The 14,124-nt window shown below is 34.1% G+C and overlaps 1 protein-coding gene across 10 annotated transcripts in view; it reads right to left on the bottom strand.

Moving 5' to 3' along the window:
* Positions 1 to 97: 97 nt before the first annotated feature.
* The window catches only part of LOC105258860 (receptor-type guanylate cyclase daf-11), a 37,498-nt gene continuing 23,471 nt past the window's right edge, over positions 98 to 14,124 (bottom strand). For 9 of the 10 annotated variants that reach the window (XM_025408228.1, XM_025408224.1, XM_025408230.1 and 6 more), the window contains 10 exons: positions 7,785 to 7,910; positions 7,402 to 7,641; positions 6,535 to 6,663; positions 5,972 to 6,101; positions 4,866 to 4,988; positions 4,377 to 4,466; positions 3,820 to 3,949; positions 970 to 1,188; positions 528 to 619; positions 98 to 286 (listed from right to left, as the gene is read on the bottom strand). In XM_025408228.1, coding sequence (XP_025264013.1) covers positions 146 to 286; positions 528 to 619; positions 970 to 1,188; positions 3,820 to 3,949; positions 4,377 to 4,466; positions 4,866 to 4,988; positions 5,972 to 6,101; positions 6,535 to 6,663; positions 7,402 to 7,641; positions 7,785 to 7,910 — 1,420 coding nt within the window. In that variant the 3' untranslated portion in view covers positions 98 to 145. The remainder of the gene's footprint in view (positions 287 to 527; positions 620 to 969; positions 1,189 to 3,819; positions 3,950 to 4,376; positions 4,467 to 4,865; positions 4,989 to 5,971; positions 6,102 to 6,534; positions 6,664 to 7,401; positions 7,642 to 7,784; positions 7,911 to 14,124) is intronic. The other variant, XM_025408222.1, reaches the window with a different exon arrangement.

Below are 14,124 nucleotides of genomic sequence, written 5' to 3'. Positions count from 1 at the left end.
GCAGATTCGGATGGGACAGCCGGTTCTTGCGGCCCTGACTCGGTCGCTTCAGGTGGTCGATCAGATTCGGTTGGGACAGACGGACGATGCACGGGTTCGGGCGTCGGTTCAGGTACCAGAGGTCCCGACGAGAGTACGGCTCGCATCAGAGAGTGCCCTCCTCGCGCAGGCGTCGCATGAAGACCGGTCGTACGTCCTCGAAGAATGACGGCAGGTCGAGCTCGGCGGCGCGCGCGATGCCGCCGTCCTTGCACTCCAACCAGTATGTATCCATGAGGCCCTTGCCCTGCGGAAATATAAAGTTTCACGGAGAGAAAAACGGGAGATCGAGTGGAAATTATCAATTGGGGTCACGAGAAAATAAGTTATTGATTAGTGAAAAGTTTATCTATCCGCTATGTTGTTTTTATGACGCGATGTGGTGGGTAATAAAATAAGGAAGGAAACTCGCGTTGAGAGAGAGAGAGAGAGAGATCGGAGAAGAATTGATATTATAATATAACGTGGAGACTTGAGAAAAAAATTACCTTTACGTCGACAAGACCACGATGCTCGATTTTAAAACCGCCCACGGCGTCGAGTGCCTTCTTCATTTCCAAGCTGATGTGAATCCGCAGGGCTTGGGTAGAAAAAATATTATATCGCGAATATCACTTATTATTTAATTAAATAATTACTATTTATAATTATTAAATTAACTATAATATTTATTTAATTAATTATTATTTGATAATTTAATTATTGTAATTTTATAAATTATATTCTATCAATTATTAATTAAATAATGATGAATTACATATAGAATAAACATTAATTATAAAGATGGAATGCGAGTAAAGTTAATATTCAAAAGATGATAGTTCAGAGAATAATTAAACCACGAAGCTCTATACTTAATTTTAGTCTTTTAATTATTTAAAATCTTGACATCTAAAATAAAACTCTTGCGTGATGCGAAAAATAGATCACCTTCACCAGTTGATTCCATACGACTCGCGGTGTTGACGGTGTCGCCGAAGAGGCAGTAACGGGGCATTTTGCTGCCGACGATACCGGCAACGACGGGTCCAGTATGGGCTCCGCTTCTTATCTGAAGCCGTTCGCCGGGACGTTTCGGTACCTGAAAGACGGACGAGGCCGCGAGCAGATCCAACGCCATTGTAGCGATCTCGGACACGTGTTTGTCACCTGACCGGAATGAAATCGCAAACGAAGAAAATGAATCGGAAGAACGATACTGTTCGAAACGATGCAAGCGTACAGAATTACCAGGAAGTGAAATATTTACACTTACATAGGTTAAAAAATATTCTCTGTCATCTTACAATAATTACTCGCAATGCAATCCTTTTATTTCATTATTTTTTTTTTAGTATGAAAAAATATCGAATATTTATATTGGCAAGGAATTTTTGGAGTATTAATATGGATTTTAAATAGGGTTGAATCTTTGGAAATCAGTGGGATTTTATTAATAATTTTCTTTATTGTCAAATTTTTTAATTTAAAAAACTTTTTTCAATTATTTTTACTTTTTTTATTTTATAAAAAATTATAAATTCAGTTTTTCTTTTACGAATATATCGAATACTGTCAAGCCAGTTTTTATTCCTGATGAAAGGAGGACAGATTTAAACCGAACTGAAAAAATATATTATTTTATATGTACTTATGAAAAAATTATTTGCCAAATTCTTTTGCAAAGTAATTTATCAATTATATATCGTATACATTGAAGATGAAAGATTAAAATTTAATTAATCAGAAAAAAGAATTTTTAGCTCGCTTTAGCCCGATTAATCAATCTTTAATCTTTAATCTTCAATGCGGAGTCTGATACGAGCTTAACAATACATATATTTCGTTAATAATTAATTCTCTCAAAAAGAGCGGAATATATTCCGTATTTTGTAACATGTTAAATATTTTGTATCGACAAGCTTCGTGTTCGGCAATCGTTTTTTGCGGCTATTGTTTACGTACGATCACCTTGTCATTCGCGCGGTGACTCTCGAACAGGCTGGCAACGAACACTGGCGCTACGCAACATTAACTTTCGAGACATCATCGCGAAAGTATCGAGAGACATTAAAAGCGATTATTTTATAAATTAATCTAATCTCTGATGATTAATAGGATTGTGTGATTGATTAATTTTCGGAATAAACAACACGTCACGAACATCGCGACGATGGTATTTATCGAAACATATTTCGTGTGATATTTGTGTTTAAAGTAGAAAAATCATAACAAGAGAAAGAGATAGTGAATAGGAGTTTCAAACTGCCTAATTGCGCAATAATATTACATCTGTAAATATGACTCATTTAGAGTTGTGTAAATATATCTCGTGTTTTTTATTAATATAAAATATTTAATATAAAATATAATATGCTCGTCATTTTCGGATTAAAAACAGAATATATACGTCGAAACAATTGATTTAAATATTAAAAAGACGTGATCGATGGTTTAATATAAAATCTTGCAAGATTTGTCTTCGCTCGTGTTTATTTATTTGCTTGAAATATATTACGCGGATAAGTCATTAAAGCGTCGAATATTTTCGAATATTTTATTGTGCGAAATTTTAATTTACATATTTTTATTTACGTTTATCTGCTTATGTTAACGTTATTAATATTGCGTTATTAATAATAAACACAAGGTAGTGATAGTCCATTAACTACTTGCTGACAACAACAACTTACTACGGCGAGTTTGTGTTTTGTGATCGCAGTTTCCGTATCGTTCACCTCAATAGTAAAGTTTGTTACCAGCTTTAGGAGTGTCGTTCAGTTCAAAGTGCTGCACGAACGTCTTATATAGATTATTCTGCGATCGATAATTTCACGAGTGAATATTTTGTCGTGCGAGGGCCATAAAGGAGCAGCAAAAACAAATCAAAAAGGAAGAAGAGGAGGGAGGCATCGGGCGACAACGGAGCAACCAGGTGAGCAATTTAATTTCTTTGATTTTTATTATTTGTTATTTATAAATTTAATTGACCATTTATTTCCGCGGAAGTAATTAATGTTTTACTTTATGTAATATATATAATGCATGTAAAATATATTCTAAATTTTTTATTTTATTTGAAAATACTCTTTCTCTCTTAAAATATTTATAACAATTAATAATAATTGTTATAATATTTATAATAATTCATTTTTTAGATATTTATAAGAAATTTTAACATTGTGTTTAAGATTTATGCGTGATTATAATAAGTATCATTTCAATTATATTTTTATTATATTTTATATCTAAAAATATATTTTTAAAATTTTTACGTAATTTTTATCCATTTAAAAAACGAGTAGAAAATTTAATTGCATATAATAATTATTTTTAACATGTTGTTATTATGAATATTGTTTTATAATTTGAATATATTTGTGTGTTGTGTAGGATCAACGTTGTGTACTACATTCTGTTGTTGCTCGTCGTATCGGTGAGTATTAAATTATTTTTCATTTTAATTTAGCTGATTTCTGGCATCGTTTTGAGTATCCAAAGCTATTTTATTAGTCTCTAAAAATTAGTATATATAACAATTTTACGCAAAATGGGCTAAAATAAATTTTAATTTTTTTATTATATTACATCAAATGTAGAAAGAATGAAAGAAACAAGTTTGAAAAATTTGTAACAAAGAGGATTCAAAAATTAAGAAATTTATGTATAAGAAAAATTAATTAAAATTAATTAATTAAATCTTAATTTTTGAACATGTGTGAAAAAGAAATTATGTACTCTTATGGTAGTTAGCATGCTACAAGGCCATAGACAGAAAGCGGAATTAGGGGGGTTTCGTACTTTTACCATTTCTAACGGGCAGGCCGGAAGCGACCATGTAAGAATCTCCGATGGTCTCCACTTTGTATACGTCGTAGCATTCGATACGCGCGTCAAACAGTTTGTAGATCGAGTTGAGAAACGTCACTACCTAAAAATAAAAGAAAAATAATATCACCGCACGCATTACATCGAATATATATATCATTCATTACGTTTCGCTATACATTTTGCGAATGGAAAAATGGAAAATTAAATTGAGTGATGTATATGAAATCCCAAGTATCAAATCAAATATCAGAATAATTTATGCAAATATTCGAACGATCATTGAACCAAATACGAGAATAACAAGTAAATAAATAATAACAACGAGATATGAAAGCACCACGTCGGTGGATGAATGATTTAATGCCACAGTGCGATTCGAAATTATCCTGCGTGCGTTTCGCGTGGGAATTCGCATGGTATGCGCGCGATTTCATCATCGCAGTGGCATCGTGATGGAACTTTGGCGTAATTTAGCAACTCGCTTCAGGATCGATCGGTCATTTCCGCGAGAACAGAATGAGATGCACCTCGAGGGGTGTATTTTCCGCGGCGATCTCTGTGAAGCCGACTATGTCACTGAAGTAGACGGTCACCGCCTCGTAATACTCGGCCGGCACCTGTTGAAGGAACAAAATTTATAGATCGAAAAACGAAAATGTCAGAGACGAATAGTAGAAAAAGCTCATCTCCTTATTATTTTGTACAATTAATCATTTACGCAAAAATTTACGGAAAAATCAGGATTAATAACAAGTTCGAGTTGAAATCAAATATTTCAAGAGAATAAAATTTTTTTTGAAAGATTTATAAATATTTTATAATTAGTTTAAAAATCCCGAAATAACTTTAAGAAAATTTAAAATCTAGATTAAATATCAAATTGATAAAGAGAGATGTATAAATATAAATTAATATTTTAAGAATTGTATTTTCAATTTTTTGAATAAATTTTTTTGAATAAATTTTTTTTGAATAAATTCTGATTTAAATGATTTGAAATAATTTTGAAAATTCACCTGTTGAGTCTGCTTAAGTTGCTGAGCAACACTAGGTGGAAGCATTTGGAAGAGTAATGTATCGCTCTTTCTTTTCTCGCGCTTGAGTTCACGTGCTTTTTGCGCCAAATTTGCGGCATACATCTATAATTTATAATAACTTTAAGATAATCAGATTAAAATAACCAGCTTAATAATAGATTATATAATAATATATTTACATATCGAAGAGTGAGAATATTCCCACGTTGTTATAAAAATAATTATGGAGGGAAATATTTAAATAATTAAAATAAAAAAAGAATTACAGACTATTTCTTCTCTTTCGAAGACATTTTTATTAGAAGTTAATACTTTTATCAATTTTATAAGTTTCTAAAAATTTTGTATGCAAAGGATAAAAAAATAGTAAAGAAAATGCATAATTAATGGATTAATATTGCTTATTAATTTTTTTTATAAATAGAATTAGCGTTAAAAGCCTCACGAATAGCAAAAACGTTTTCGTTTAAGGAATTTCTCTTATCACAAACAGCCTTTGACCGATTTTCTATTAAGACGTCAGTCACGCGACGCGCGGTTTATTCGTCGCCGACGTCGCGGTTTCGAACCCAAGAGCACGGAATCGAATTATGGGATTCGCTGCGATACGAACTAACTAACACTCGGTCACAAAAGTTTCCCGTAAACTCTTACCACAAGCTCTACATCCGACAACGAGCAAGTTAATGTTGACAAGAGACGTCGGAAAGATTTGTCGCGAGTTAAAGTTCAAGCGAACAATTAAAATAAAATTTTTTCTTCCTCTATAAATGTCTGTTTGTTTTTTGTAGATAACTTTAATTCGTTTTTCATTTCCGATCATTGAATTTGGAAATTATTACTTGAATATTCTAATAAAATATATATATATCTATATTTCTAGAAACAGATATATTTTAATTAAAAAAAAATCAATTAGGATTAAAGAAATAAATTTTAATTTCTTTCCGCCAAGAAAATCCGCGATGGAAATTAAAGTCTGTATTAGTCACACCCGGTATACAAATTACTATGAGCGCTACGTATAAAAGAGAGTCACATGTGGCATGAAAGGGAATCAAATCGACGGCATTTGAATCGCAAACCTGAATGGTCGCGACAGCGTTACGCATCAGGATGATGATGATGGGCGACACCACCAGCACCAGAACGACGATAGCGATACCCGCAACTTCCTTGTTGCTCGCATCTTGCAACGTCGAGTTGACATAATTCCTGAGCGACACAGATATATTACAGACATCATTAATATATTTTATAGATGATATATGACACATAACACGTGATTTTTCTTTATTGTCGATCAATAAATTGCAATAAATCAATTCACTGTTCGCAAAAATTAGAAGAGCTAATATCATTAAATCAATCAATAAATTTAGAAATTAAAATTTTCCTCTAGTATTCTATTTTGCCTTTGATACTTTTTCATATATGTGTAAAATTCAACTTGTTAAATTTAACATATTTATCTCACTCGAGATTAACGATGTAATTCTCCATATTTTTTTGAAATGATGAATTGCTCATCAAGTAATTTCTAAAGGGAGATTTTTCTTTTGAAAATCTGCGTCTTGCATTATATGTCCCTTGTGTTTTATGAGTCTCATCGGGACGGGGAAACAATTCCATTATGAGGACTCGCTACCTTATCATGTGACGTAATTCCCGCTGCAGCTTACGCAGCTCGTCGATGTAAGTGGCCATCGAATCGAAGTAAGCGATTGCGTCTTCCACGCTCGATTCCCTCTTCTGATTCCGCAGGATTTCATTTCGCCTGAGAAAAGTATACGTAACGTTCACGTATTTAATTTTGTCTTCGCGCGTTCTTCATTGTCGTAATCTATCATCCGTCCATTATGCGCGGAAAAGAGTCTTTATTAACGAAACACTTTCCTTAAATTGCCCAACTAGACATAAAAGAATCTATAATTTCTCAAAATAGGTACAGAATATTCTACAAATATTTTGACATGTATATAAAGCGCGTTTTTTATTTGTATTTTTTTCATCTTTTTCATTCAGTTCAATTCAATTTTTCATATATAAAATACAATATATTTGCGTTTGTTCTTTAATTTAGATGTTTCAAAAGTCCAAAGCAAGCTATGTGCTTGTCACAAAAAATTATAAATTATAGAAAAATGAAGATTCAATAACATTCTTCTATTATTATTATATTTGATTCAACTATATGATACACGACGTTAATTATCAAATAAAAAATATTAATTTGTTACATAATAATCAATTTTCGGAGAAACAAAAGTTAAACACGTTAAAAGTAAACAAGTCAAACAATAAAAATTCAACTAAAACAATCCAAAGGATGTGTTTAAATTGCAACTTAACTAACATAATATTTACGATATATTATTCTTATAAAGCTAACATTTTTTGAAAAAAAATTTACGATAGAAGAAAATAAAATATCAAATATTTCAATGGATCTATTTCATTAAGATTTGTCCGCGTGACCAGGACATGGAAAAAAACGCGAGAGACGTTTCTTTACCTTGCCTTGATCTTGCTGTAATCGGGCATGGTTTGCGTGAGGTCGATGTAAAACTTCTTTAGGGAAGGAACGTATGTGAGAGCGGCGTTGAGAAGATCACGTCCCAGCGCCTCGTGACGAACATAACTGACGTAGTTGTCACCGAGAAGGACACCGCGGCCAAAATAATTAATACCTTCCACAGAGGCGATACCGAGGCTCTCGATGCTCCGCAGGAGATTTTTGAAGGCTATTAGATACCTGAAATGTCAAAAGTTCGTTGCAATATTTTTATCACATTCTTCTCCAAGAAAGAGATAGAAACAGATAGATGGATAGGTCGAGAAAGAGAGAGAGAGATTTAGATGAATATTCGTTGCCTTGAAAGTTTTGACAAGACTTACCTCCACACCCCGCTATTGTCTGTCTCCTTGATCTGATTAGTCAGGTGATCCAGCATAGCTGCGTTCACGCTTGTGTACCATGCCATTACCTCACTGATACTGCTCGCCTCCGAACTTATCTTTTGCCTGCGAAGGAACGTACGAACTTTGCACTCAGTCTGATCACCTTCTATGTGTCAGCGTATTATAGATACGACATGCGGTCGATACCGCGTCGGAAAGCTACTTTGAATTATGATTTTGATTGAATGCGATAATCGCGTAATGCGAATATAATTGTGCCTTAACGTGACGAAATAATCTGATCGAGTAATTTTACGCTGCTCGGACGTAATGTTTCAAGTCATTTGTCTGGCTCAATATTTACTTTTTGTTCAAAATTCTTGTATTAGAAATAATGGGAAAACTAAAGTTTACAAAAGGTTCAAACAAGTAGTATGATCGATTTGTTCGAGCCGTATACAAGTACGTATATAAGTACCGATCAATATATTGATATACAGAGTGGTCCTGAAATAGTTGGTCAAAATTAGGGATTGGGCTCGTCATAAGGATGAAAAAAGTTCGTATAAACATTAGTCCAAAAACGTATTTTGCAGGAGGAATTTTTTTCATTCTTATGACGAGCCTAATCCAATCTCTGGTTTTGACCAACTATTTCAGGACCACCCTATATATATTTCCAGAACGATCGGACACACACAATTTAAGGTTCAATTTAAATTGTTCAAAATGTGTGTGTTTGATGATTTGATGATGTTCGATATTTTGAGAACGTTCGATGTCGAGCGTATTTTGAACGAATAAGCACTTTTATTTAAGTACAATTTAATATTGAAATATTATTTCCTACGTTCTGGAATGCTCGGAAATCGTTTGCAGATTTCGCCTCGTTTCAAACACCGATCTAAAAAAAGAATCGCGAGAGATCCTTCGAACAGATGGAAGTCGCCTTGGAGGATTGCACGTGGCGATATCGGTCGATAATGACACCGGTAGCTAGACCTTCGCATCTGTTACGTGGGTTTGATCGACGCATTGAACGTTGTATCGAGGCGAGATTTAACCGTGGACAGACGCGACGAGATCAGAGGAAAAGAGCTGGAACGAAGGGGAGAGATAGAGATGAAAATATATGGAAAGGGAGAAAGACAAAGAGAGAGAGAGACAGGAGTCTAAAAATACTGTTTATTGCTCCAAATGGGCGCTCACGCGCTCATGTGTGACGACCTCTTCCATTGCTCATAAAGAGAACGCGAGAGACAGAGAAGAGCCAACGACGAGGCGAACGAAAGTAAGAGGAGCAATGGTATGGAGAAAGAGATAGATGAAGAGTTTTATTACGGTCGCTGCTGCGATTGGCTATTCTCGAATGGAAAGAAGAAAGATGTACATAAAAGTCCATTGTATTGTGATACAAATGCAAGTAAAAATGTTTTAAATGGCCGCTAAACAAGCTCGATTGTTGTATATATATTTAATTGTAAATAAACCCATTATAATTTAATGAGAGATGGACGAAAGAATGAAAGAGGATCGAAGAGATATTTGGCAAAGGGACGGAAATTTAAAATGATTTATCGCGCACTTTAGGGTAATATTTTCTAAAAGCATTAACAGAAAGGTAGGAGTCCTTCCTGAATGACAGTAATAAAAAGGACAAATGGCACGATTAGTGTATCAGTAATATTGCTATGACAAGTGGACGAGGAGAACATATTAGAAAGAGAAATACTTATTCTGGAATGGAAATTCGAGAAGGTAACAGTATGACCCGTATATAAAAATAAAAATTTATTGATTGATTGTCAAATATATATCTTTGAATTAGAATCGGATTCAAGAGAGAGAGGAGGAAAATATATAATATTATCGAGTGTCTCGAATGTAGACGAACGATAGAAGCATATTTTAGAATTTGTAGACGAGAGCCTCTCCCCTAACAGCCATAAAATGAAAATCCCACGAGGGGCATGAAAATGGAAAGCAGGTGGAAGTTGCTTAGAGAGAAAGTACGGGAGGAATCCGTTACACCTTTACGGATCGATCGGACTACCCAACGCGAGATTTCACCCTTTTCCCGCAGGCTTTTCAAGGAAGAAACCGATTGTTAGAACGGCTTGTTATCGGTTGACACAAATGCTTCGTAACTATCTTCCGCGTATGTAGTCGTATGATGTCCATCGCGAGACGACTCGTACCTTCTTCTCTATCTTTACCTTATTTCCGCTTCCGTTCCTTTCCTCTTGTTCGATCGCCGGAGGATTCCTTTCGATGCCGACCAAGATTTCTTTAGCGAAAGAAACGCAACGTTTCTATTTAAATGTTTAACCCTTTTAGATTTCTCTGTGGCATTAATATTTATTCGTTTATTCATTTGCAAGTGTTGACAATATATTGAGAATTTAATTTCTAATGTACATTTAGTTAAAATATATTGCACTTTTAACTTGTTTATTATTGCATTTATATTTTCTCTCTATTATAATGTAAATAGAAATCAAGAAAATTATTAGAATTTTTTTACATTTTTCCTTAAAATCAGGTTGAGTTTTCCCTAAGGTTATGCCTAGTCATAAAAGTAAAAAAAACCATTTTTTATGTTTTTACATTTTCTTGAAGTATGTCATATTCAAAATATTTCCTAAAAGTTTCAATTAATCAGATACAAATTGATGGAGTTATAAGTATATGTTTCATGAAGCGCCAGAATGTATAACTTTGTTTAAACACGACTATAAAGCTTCAACTCTGATGTTTTGAGTTTATTGGCTATCAAGCCAATATATGAAGATTTAAATAAACTAAAATTATATGAGCGCGGAATAGATTCTGTGTAAATTAAAAATCTACATTTAAAAAAATCTGCATTTTTTATTTAAACGTAAACTTGATACAAATCGTAAAGGCATTTTTCTCGAAATCACTTTTTCAAAATCGGTGAGCAAGATATTTCGGAAACCGTTACACCGATTTGCTTGAATTTTTACAGGCTTCTTTTAGATATAAAAATCTAGTAGGTGAACGAAGGATTTTATTTTCTAATGAATGCTTTTTTTATTTAATAAAAAATAAGCAATTTGTTAGTCGAAAAGCAATTTTTGTGTCAAATGGCTGTCATTTTGTCCCAAAACAATTTTTCAATTAATCCTTTGTTCATCTACTAGACAATTTTATATTGACTACAGTTTATCAAATTTTTAATATCAGATGAATCAGCTTCGAATAGCACTGCTCACTGCGCAGCGCTTTAAAAAAAAAACAATATCCAGGAGAATAGTTATAACTTTTACATTTTTTAAATATTTTATTTTAAAAAATATAATAACATCCTTAATATTTGTACTTTTGAGTAAAAATTTATTTATAAAAAAAAATTATTACACTTTTAAACAAAAATTCCCAAATATCATACTTTTTTCGTTTGGTGACTAGGCATAACCCCTTAAAATTAAGCGCGTAGAAGATTAAAATCGTGAATTTATGCTCGATAGAAGTTACATTTTAATAACGGTAGCTTCGCTGCGGGCAGCAATTATTAATTGATCGATTGATTAGATTCTGTCGGAGAATTTCTCTACATAAATTTATATCTACGGATCTCTGTTTGACTGTTTATGTTTCGTTTCATACAGAATTATCCTCTCGAAAGAGAATGTGTACGTTAATTCCACTTATCGAAATTGACTCGTAATAGAAAGTGCTCTTAATTATTTGATTTTCAAAAAACACGAAATTCTCTTCGCTCTGCGTGACCTTTTACATTTTCGCAGGCCGCAACGTAACGCTGAATAACGGCTGAATTCGTACTCTTTACCAACGTAAAAGGGAGATAAAAATAAAAAAGCGGTCGAAGTGTGTTTCTAAAGACAAGAGTTATGTCGCGCATGAATATAACCGGACCGAAATTTAAGTTTGCACTGCACAATTCTGGGATACAATCGGTAGCTATTGTCACATCGGTAGAGAAAGAAAGAGAGGGAGAAAAAGAGAGAGAGAGAGAGAGAGAGAGAGAGAACGCCACCAGACGAAATATTCTGTCTTGACGCCTGTCGGCCTTTCCTATATCGATATTTTATCGCCCTATCGATTTATTGGACATACGTGCTCAACAGTCGCCGTTTTCACTACACGCGCAGAATGAAAAACGTGCCTTTATAAATATTGCCCCGAGCGTGGCACGTTGAAATCGGCGCGATTTCAGCGAGCCCGTTCGTAAAGTGGCAGTCGTTCGATTGACAGTTACTTGATCTACCCCCGAGGGAAAAAAAAGACGTGAAAAGAATATTTCGTCACCTCGTTTGCGTAACCGATCGAGAAAATGCGTGGATTCTATTCGCGATCGATGAAAAAATAACGTGGATTTTTGTGTTTAGGTTTAAGCATTAAAGTTCTGTCGATACCATGCGATTCGATTAATCAGAAAAATTATAGAAAAATTATACCTGACACACACAGATGATGCAGAATATGTTAAAATATTTTCTTACGAATCGTTCGGAGAAGATATGCTGTAAAAATATTCTATTGCACGATCGATGAAAAAATAACGTGGATTTTTGTCTAGATTCAGACATTAAAATTCTGTCGATACCTTACGATTCAATTAATCAGAAAAATTATAAAAAAAATTATACCTAACACACACAGATGATATAGAATATTTTAAAATATTCTCTTACGAGTCGTTCGGAAAAGATATGCTGTAAAAATATTCTATTGCACGATCGATGAAAAAATAACGTGGATTTTTGTCTAGATTTAGGCATTAAAATTCTGTCGATACCTTGTGATTCGATTAATTAGAGAAATTTAGCTAACACACACAGATGAGACAGAATATTTTAAAATATTTCTTTACAAGTCGTTCGGAAAAGGTATGCTGCCAGAATATTTAAAAAGAAGGAATAATAATATACGTATATTTTAGAATTTATTTTCTTTTACATCGCATATTATGAGTAGAAAGAAAGAGAGAGAACGAGAGCGATTCGGAAATTTAATTTCGCTAATGTTCCGAGGAAGTCCTCATTTTCAGAACACTGAATATCCCGAGAACATCCGCGTTCACGTCACGTCGCTAGTTAAAAGGATCGTCAGGGGCATTTGCATTCGATTTTACGAGATCCACTCGGGCGAGGAGGGAGAGAGTCGAGGGGTTAAATATTTTTATCATCGATCGATGCGACAAGTCGAATGCGACATAGCCGGAGGGGCTATTATAAAAGCGTGTGCACACGCCGCTCGTCCCCCCCCCCCTCGAACCCTCGCCCCCTTACTACCGTCCCCGCGCGCGCCACGCCTTTTGACCCTCCGCTACACATGTATAATTAGACGATAGAAAAAGAATTAATCGACAGATGTGTTATGAGTGGGCGTTTCCGATTAAATTGGTTGTCGTTCGACATCGTCGGCGCCAAAATCACATTAATTAAATCGCCCGGGTGCTTATCGGGTTAAAGCGACGGTAAAAATGCGCCGAAGGCGTGCTGGAATTTTTTAATCTTAAATTAAAAGATCACAAAATCTATTGACAAATTTTTAATTAACAAACTTCTGTTCTGATGTACACTGTTTGTTTTTTCGACGCCGAAAGCCAATAGCGTTTTTTTTTTAAAGCCTTTGAATTATTTTATCATTCGCTGTAGCATGTGATGCAATTTTAAATTGAAAGTATTAAATTAAAAATTTATAAATTAAATGATCCTTAATTTTAGAAAATTTCTTTGTGACAATTTTATTGTGAAATAGGGGGAGAGAGAGGAGAAATTAAATGTAATAATTCAATGCATGTGTTCTTGGCTCTCGCTTTTAAAACAACATCAAAAATTCGCATCCGTTTTCATCGCATTTGCCGTCATTTAAATGTCACCGAAATGTTAAACGACAAGCCATCGTTCGCCTTTTCATCGTCAAAAAACTTCATCCTTCAAAACGTCAAAGCGAAATAGTTTGGCGAAAAGCTACTGTAATCCCAAAGGTTTCAAATCGCTCGTCGATGCCATCGCACAATATTTTCGCGAAGGGATCGCTGCTTGGACTATAACGCGACGTTGTTTCGTTCTAATTAAAGCCCCTAAGACCCTAATTAAAAATAATTAATTTTTTCCTATCGCCGTCTCTCGCTTCGACAACCTCGTCTCGTTAAAAGCATGCGTGTGAATTTTTTCTCTTTTTTTTTTTTATTAGACACGCTTTGCCTCTCTTTTTCAACAAAAAATGGAGAAAAAACACTTACGTGCATGTTGTTGCGTCAAATATTAAAGCAACTGTATTTCGCCATTTTCTCGAAAGGAAAGTTGAGAAATGCGTAACGTACATATATGAAAAATTCCGCATC

This window comes from Camponotus floridanus, unplaced genomic scaffold, assembly GCF_003227725.1.
Source record: "Camponotus floridanus strain SB8 unplaced genomic scaffold, Cflo_v7.5 scaffold2, whole genome shotgun sequence".
Lineage (NCBI taxonomy): Eukaryota > Metazoa > Arthropoda > Insecta > Hymenoptera > Formicidae > Camponotus > Camponotus floridanus.
This window is presented reverse-complemented; position numbering and strand designations above follow the sequence as displayed.